Source organism: Alligator sinensis, unplaced genomic scaffold (assembly GCF_000455745.1).
Source record: "Alligator sinensis unplaced genomic scaffold, ASM45574v1 scaffold119_2, whole genome shotgun sequence".
NCBI classification, from domain to species: domain Eukaryota; kingdom Metazoa; phylum Chordata; order Crocodylia; family Alligatoridae; genus Alligator; species Alligator sinensis.
Genome location: NW_005842242.1, coordinates 657,167 through 665,263, shown reverse-complemented (window position 1 = coordinate 665,263; position 8,097 = coordinate 657,167). Strand labels below are relative to the sequence as shown.

The 8,097-nt window shown below is 45.2% G+C and overlaps 1 protein-coding gene across 3 annotated transcripts in view; it reads right to left on the bottom strand.

Annotated features, from left to right (window-relative positions):
* PLCG2 (phospholipase C gamma 2) overlaps positions 1 to 8,097 on the bottom strand; it is an 81,358-nt gene that overhangs the window by 19,087 nt on the left and 54,174 nt on the right. For all 3 annotated transcript variants that reach the window (XM_006027439.3, XM_025208640.1, XM_025208641.1), the window contains 5 exons: positions 7,356 to 7,475; positions 5,548 to 5,728; positions 5,043 to 5,111; positions 3,785 to 3,894; positions 1,660 to 1,756 (listed from right to left, as the gene is read on the bottom strand). In XM_006027439.3, the coding sequence (XP_006027501.1) occupies positions 1,660 to 1,756; positions 3,785 to 3,894; positions 5,043 to 5,111; positions 5,548 to 5,728; positions 7,356 to 7,475 (577 nt within the window). The remainder of the gene's footprint in view (positions 1 to 1,659; positions 1,757 to 3,784; positions 3,895 to 5,042; positions 5,112 to 5,547; positions 5,729 to 7,355; positions 7,476 to 8,097) is intronic.

The following is an 8,097-nucleotide window of genomic DNA, read 5'->3' as shown; positions in this document are numbered from 1 at the left end:
TTGCACAGCACCTGCGTGGTACCCTCCCCCACCGCACTGCATGTGTAGGCTGCCCCCACCTCAAACTCCCTCGCTGCACTGCTCCATGGGCTTCCCCTGCAATGTGGGCTGCATTGCCCAACCCCCTGGGGTGGGAGTAGGAAGCAGAAGATTTCATAGATTTCATAGACATTAGGGCTGGAAGGGACCTCGGAAGATCATCGAGTCCAGCCCCCTGCCCAAAGGGCAGGAAGTCAGCTGGGGTCATAGGATCCCAGCAAGATAAGCATCCAGTTTGCTCTTGAAGGTGTTCAATGTAGGCGCTTGAACCACCTCCGGCGGCAGGCTGTTCCAGACCTTGGGGGCTCGGACAGTAAAGAAATTCTTCCTTATGTCCAGCCTGAAACTGGACATACTGGTGGTATGGACATACTGGTATGTCCATACCAGTATGGACATACTGGTGGTCACCCCTGATAAACTTGTAGGTGGCCATCAGGTCACCCCTGAGCCTGCGCTTTTCCAGGCTAAAGAGCCCCAGGGCTCTCAGCCTGTCATTGTAAGGTCTGCTTCCCTGACCTCTGATCATGCGCGTGGCTCTTCTCTGCACTCTCTCAAGCTTCTCCACATCCTTTTTGAATTGTGGAGCCCAAAACTGGACACAGTACTCCAGCTGCGGCCTCACTAAGGCCGAGTACAGGGGGAGAATGACGTCCCGGGATTTGCTTGAGAAGCATCTATGGATGCAAGCCAGCGTTTTGGTCGCTTTACTAGCCGCAGCATCGCATTGCAGGCTCATGTTCATCTTGTGGTCAATGATGACCCCCAAGTCTCTTTCTTCCATAGTGCTAGCCAACATAGCACTGCCGAGCCTATAAGGATGCTGCGGGTTTTTCTTCCCAAGGTGGAGAACCTTGCATTTATCGGCGTTGAACACCATCAGATTCTCGTCCGCCCACTTGCTGAGCCTGTCCAGGTCAGCCTGGATCACCCGCCTGTCTTCTGGTGTGGATGCTTTGCCCCAAAGTTTGGTGTCATCGGCAAACTTGGCCAGTCTGCTTCTGACTCCAGTGTCCACATCATTAATGAAGATGTTGAACAGTATGGGTCCAAGGACAGAGCCTTGGGGGACCCCACTGGTCACAGGACACCATGATGAGTGACTTCCATCAATTACTACCCTCTGGGTCCGACCCCGGAGCCAATTTTCCAGCCAGCGGATCATGGAGGACCCAAGGCGACAATTCCAAGATAATGGAAGGAAGGGGAGCTTTGCGACCCTGGCTGCAGGAGCAGCTAGACTGACAGGGGAAGTAGCAGCTGGGGGCTGTACATCAACCTCTCAGGGGCCACAAGCAGCCTGCAGGCCATCAGCTGAACGGCATGATCTTAAAGCACAGGTAAAAAAAAGAAATCAGATGACCCACAATAATCTTCTGCCTGCAGGGAGGTATTATGGCCTCATTCTTACCCACTCAATCAATACCCAATCTCCCAAATATGATGGATCCTGCCAAACATGACCACCAGCATCCTGGACAGCAAACAGTGGGTTTACTTTCTCATCATGCAGTAAGACTCTATTATACAAAACATGCAGAGCTACGATTCCAGAGAGACTGGCCCAGCAGGCAGCATCATTGTGATAGAAAGTTATCAGCCAAATCTCAAAGGCCTCACCTGGCTTTCAAGTTCTGCAGCGTTAACAGATGACATGTCCTCCACGTAATTGGATGGAAAATAGTGCTGGACTTTTTCTCCATAGTCTCCTTTCCACCTAAAATGAAAACAAAAAGAAAAAGACCTTCCAACTCAGGCCATTAATTCAGCAATAATCCTCAAGAAATTGGCCATTAATACCCAAGACCAGTTTGCTAGCAGACTATCACCAAAATAAAAGTGATGAAGTAGCTAAAAGCTCTAACAAAGTGATCGTTAACTGTGGTAACAGACGATTTCAAAGGGATTACAGCTACTGTAAACTGCAATTAATGACTGAAGAGGCTTTTTCCCCTCCGGTACTAAAAATACTCTTGCGTGGTTGATTGCCTTATGGAAACTACCGGGAAACATTAGATCCCTAAGCTTTCCCATCAATTTATAAAACAGGAAAGAAAATACTTATGAAGACTTGAGGGGTGGGAATATTTCTAATGTGTTTCTGTTTCTGGAGGCGTCCTACTCAAAGTCGGGAGGGGGGCAGTGGCAAACTGGTGACACGGGATTAGCTGACCATTGTGCCTCCTGGAAGAAGAGACTTCCAGAACAGAAAGTCAAGAGGGCGGATGCTTGACACACTGTGATATGGTGCTGCATCAGGCCTCACTTGATGGCATGGGAAAAGGCACAGGCATAACAGAATGGTAAAGAACTGAAAGGGAGACTGAGGCTGGAACAAAGGGCACTTGTACACGTGATGAATATTGCCCATTTTTGAGGTTTAATTGCATCATGCTGTACATGTGCAAGGGTTTTTTTTTTACAACTTAAATGAGTTTGTTACATTGCAAACTAAACCACAAAAAAAATAATCAGGCCCCTCGCCATAACAGTAATGGAAGCCCCTAAATTCAAACAGTGGGTTTTTAACCGTCGCAATTAAAAACCCACCATTTCAACTTAAGGGACTAAACCCCCGTCACGTGTACAAGCACCCTTTTAAAAAGGGCAGAGAGCCCAGACAGCAAGGGACCAGGCCTAGCAATCAAACACTGCGCAATAAAGACTGCAAGCCCAGGGTCACTCCGCTCAGAAGCTTTCAGGGTTCCCATAATGCATCAAAATCTCAGGCACAGGTCAAGTGAGTGTCAAAAGAGGGAGCTGAGGAAAGTAAAGGGGGATTTTCTTTATTTAATGGATTCTGGATCTATAAGGGTGGGCCTAAGAAACAGAAGCACAGCAACAGAATCCATTGGCTTGGAAGGGACTTCAGGGGCCACTTAATCCAATCCTCTGCACAAATCCAGGATGTGCTATTTCCAAACCATCCTAGACAGACACCTATCCAGTCTCTCTTTGGAAAAAGGGAATTCTACAACTTCCCTCAGCAGTTTGATTCAGTTTGGAAGTCCTTCTTGAGATTTAGTTTAAATCTACTAAAAGGCAGTTTAAACCCACTTTCCTCCTCTTCTCTACGATAGCCTTTCCAATATTTAAGAACTGCTATCATGGCCTCCCTTATTCTCCTTTTCTCCAAACTAAACAAATGCCTTTCGGATGGCTCGCTCTCCAACTCCTTTATTGCATTTGTTGCCTAAATCCAGATCATCTCTAAACTTGCAACTTCATTCTTACAATACACAATACTCCAGGTGTGGCCTAACCAGCACTGACTAGAGCTGTGTTTCTCAACCCGTGGGTCACAAGAATGCATGAAAGGGTCGCGAACAAATTTTTAAAAATGGATCAACTAACTTTAAAAATGGATTCTCCTTTAAAAAAGACAAATTTGGGAAATGGTGGGTTTTCCTTGCAGGCTGGTAGAATTCCAGCCTGCAAGGGGCTATTTGGGGCCCCTCCTGCCCCCCACACCCACCTGCTCCCCATACACTTCAGGGATGAGAGGCACTGGGTCAGGACTGGCCAGCTATGTTTACAAATGGGTCCCGGTACAAAAAAGGTTGAGAACCACTGGACTAGAGGGGTACTATTGCCTCCTATGTCTTCTACACAACACCTCGGTTTATGCAACCTAGAACTGCATAGTAAATGAGAAAAGTTTTAAGAACCATTGCCCAAAGCTGAACCCACTTTCTTGTCAGGATAACTCTACGTAAGCTCTCTCTTAAGGATTCCCTGTCCTTACCATCCTCCTGTTTCCTTTGTGACATTATGAATTAAAGCCCCTTGGCAGAAAGTCAGCTCATCACTTCTTTTGGCTTTGTAGTCATATAAGGCTCTCACTGTTCTCTGAGGCTTCAAGAGAAACAAAGGGAAAGGGGTCAAAGAGAGGAACAGGTCAGCAACACGATCAATAAATCCATCTTAAAGAGAGAAGAGAAGAAAATAAATTGGATTTCTTCTTTTTTTTTGTTCTTAGATTTCGGAAGCTTTATACCGAAGTTCCAGAGCGACATCTACTGGCAGAAGCCATCTACTGCTCGACCAGCCATCCTTGCAACAAAGGATTTCTCTTCTCGGTGCGGCAACACGGGCAAACAATAGAGAGAACACTGAACTGTCACCTTTGCATCCTCTTTACATGCCTGCAGATAGGATCAGAGTCTCGAGGCTTGGACGCCGTCCAACGGAGGATGGTTGTATCCTCCGCAAAACCTCATCAGCAATACTACAGATCAAATTTCCTCTAGGAAACCCTAGTTCCTAGCACTACAAGCAATTTCCTTATCATGAATTCACTCCCACCTGCATTCTTTCATCGTGAAGCAAAGCCATCAGTCACAGAGACAAAGAATTACAGCTAAACATGCATTTAGAGCTGAGTACGCTTTTATGAGAGTTAGAGATAAATGTGTTTACCATCCCACTTGCTTTTATATGTTAAATGTTATGCATCTTCAAAAAAGGTGTAATAAAATCTAATTTAAATAGTTAAATGTTCAATAAAGAGCCCACTTTCACATAGGAAAAACGTATGCATGACTATGCACCCACTTTTGCCTGTAAACCACATTTGTGAGTTTATTTGTAACCGCATACACGAATATACCAGCTCAAATGTATGCATTATTGGGGCTTTGCAGGCTGGACTTTACTGATGTGCAGATTTGACCTTCTCAGGTTGAACTTTCAAATGGGCCCTTCCTTTTCCAGTTGCAGCCACAGAAGCAGGCATCCCAACCCAAACTCAATACCCAGGTGCCCCATGTTCCAGTCTGCATAAATCAATACAGCGTTTGTAGGTGCAAGCGGAGAGGGAAGACTTACATACAAAAAAAAAATCACACCCTCTACAGTTTTACTTTCCTCCACACGCCAGTTCTGCCAAGGCATTTAACCACACTTTGCAATGTTTCTAACAGGAAATTAACACATATGTTCATGGCTTTTTCAAGTATCTAAAAGGAAGTTTTGTTCACGAACTATCTGGAGCACATACATACCACTGCAGGGGTTATTTCATTGGGGTCCACGTACATCTTGACATCATACAGCGAGTTGATATCTTTTTCCTAAAAGTAGAGTGGGGAAAAAGAGGGAGGTTATGGAAATATATTTAAGTCTCAAAGATTGCTGTTGGCAGAATGAGGGCTCCTTATGAGCCAGGCACCTCCCTCTGTGTTGCATGTGGGTTAACCCAAGCTGTGTTATGTACCCATTTGTAGACCCCTGCATATCTTTAGGAATAGTCCTTCAGGCTGAAATGAGTGGGCTCACAAGGAAGTTGTCACTTCCTCACTGAACCACTTCACTAGCTCTTACAAGACCCTTTTCATCCATAGGTCTTAAAGTACCCATTTTAGAGATGGAGAAACTGAGGCACAGAGAGAAATGGTTTTTCCAATGTTACCAAGCAAGCTAGAGGCAGCACTGGGAATAGAGCAGGGTCCTGGCTCAGCGTCCTACCCGCTAGCCCACATGGCCTCCATTACAAAGATAATCACTTGCCGTGCTGTAGCGATTCAACAGTTCCTCAGTCACCGGGTAACGCAATTTCATTTTCCTGTACAGCGGATGCTTTTCATAGTAGGTCACCAGCTCGATTAAGCTTTCAAAATAGGCAGAGGTTCCAAGCAAAAAGTGGCGGCCTTCTTGTTTAATGCGGAAGTGCTTCACTTTCCCCTCAGCTCTGTGGAATAAATGTGGGTGCTGTGACACTTTAAAAGACACGGGCACATGGCAGAACGAAACCCCACTTATGATATGGATCACAATCCCTGAATACATGTTCAGTTTGTAAAAGAGCTCCCCGCTTTTCCAAAGCTCCATGTTATTTTCAGGCCATCCCATCTAATCCACAAAAAGAAACCTGTTCAGGAATTTTCTCACACTTTTCCCATTAATGGAGCTAGGGACCTCCATGGGTTTTTTTTATCTACTTGGACTTTTCTATTTTCTCTCCAATGTGCAAGCTATTCTAAGCTTCACAATCACCAGCCCACAGCCTTTTTAGACATAAAAGACACCTTATCAACACTTCAAACCTGCAATGACTTTGAAATGTCTACTGTTTTTTTCTGACTTTGAAATCTTTTCATAAGGATTCAACTGCATAATAGGCTTCAAATACCTATCTCATCAATAAAAGAAAGGAGAGACCAGGGTAGAATAGACTTGAGACTTCTGAACAACTTCAGTACAAAGTGAGGTATGTAAATAAAAGCCAGCATGTACCCAAGGCAATTTTGCATATTGTAGTGTGATATAGTCCTAAATAAGAATTCAAAAGGAATGACTGAGTACATTATGGTTCCTATAAACATGCATTAGTTTTATAAGTGAAATTGAAGTTATAAAGCAGTTTCCACTGGCAAGAAATACTGCAAAGCAAAAAGAAGCTTTTTTTTTTTTTTAAGTGTACAATATAACAGATTTTGAATGAACCTCTGACTATTATGCAGTCCAGCTAGGTGGTCCACAGGCCATCAGACCTGGGATGTGTGGTACTGATCCTACCCAAAGGACCGCATGACAGGACCACTACACCAGGACAAAGATCATGGAAGTCAAAGGGAGTCCACGCACGTTTCTCCTGACAGGAGTGCCCAGGCATCATTTAATCAAATATAAGGACAAAGTTTTATCTGCCTTCAAACTAGCTGGGTGCATCTACACATGTGATTTATTGTGGAGTTGACTATTTAGCTTTGCAGTAAAGCAATCACCATCTACATGTGCACCGGTATTAGGGCACAGTAAATTAATTAACTTCACCGCAGGATGAAGGGAACTGTTGGGGACATTACTATCCTACGGTGGAGTAATAATGTATGCCAGAATGCACATATAGATGGTGACAGGCTGCCTGGGGCACAAGGGTGCTATAGTGCAGAAACAGCCTGCCGCCTAGCCCTGCACTTCAGCGCTGTCGTGCCCGAGCCAGCCCCTCTGCCACCCGCCAGCACCACCCGGAGCCTGGGGCTGATCCCACGAGACTGCCGCCAGCCTGGGGTGGCTCTGCCCCAGCTCAAACTGCTGTGGTCCTGGGTGCATGTGCAGACACTGTGCCCGGGAGCACCTGACTCCAGTGCAAACTGCGCCGGAGTTTATCACATCCCCTTAATGCCACATGTAGATGCACCCACCGCAACGTACATCTTCATGTATTTGTACACACATTCAAGATGGTGTGAGCAATTACTCAAATTGCACACGGGTTTGTGAAAGCAAAGCAGTACAGCAGGAACACTTTCCGGAGAATAAAACAGAGCACAAATGGCCCTGTACATTAAGCAATCAAGCTCGCCTTTTCTTACCTGAAAGTCATGGCAAATGAATCAGGCTCATCTCTCTTTCTAATCAAAAATGCTCCATCTCGAGGAATTCGCATCAACATGTCTTCTGCTTCTCCTCGGCTCAGGTTACTGTAGTACCAGCTACAAGAGATGGGGGGTGGGAAATGGAAAAGCGATTACAAAGCTTGTCAAAGTGCCATTCACTGAAAGTAACTGGAGATGTTACTAACATGTTACAAGATAAATTATTCATTAGATTTTTCCCATCTTGCCACATATGACAGCAGCTTATTGCAAAATTCTGTAACACATCAGCTTATTTGGGGTAAAGCCATCAGCAAAACATCAGAACACCTTGTCTGCTCAAAGTAATAGAACATAAATCAGCTTGTCTCCCTGGAACAATTGCACAGAAAGCTGCCTTAACTACAGAAAATCAAATGACAGACTGGAGTAGTCATTTTGGCATGGCAGATTTTGAGGAAAAGCCCAAACACCAGTGGAGGGAAAACAACAAGCCTGGGAATATACTTATTTAGGACCAGATTCTGTCTCTTGTGGAAAAACTGTTCCACACAAGCAATGATGGCAAAGTCTCGCCTTAAATGACCACCATCTCATTCGAGTGGTGATAGGACAATTCTCCACCTGCTAGCATAAAAAGAAGGATATGTCTCCACAGCACAAGACAGTAGTGAGCAGAGAAGGGAAGCAGGGAGAGGGAGGTGGTGATCTGCAGCTCACCCTGCTCTTTGGATTTCCC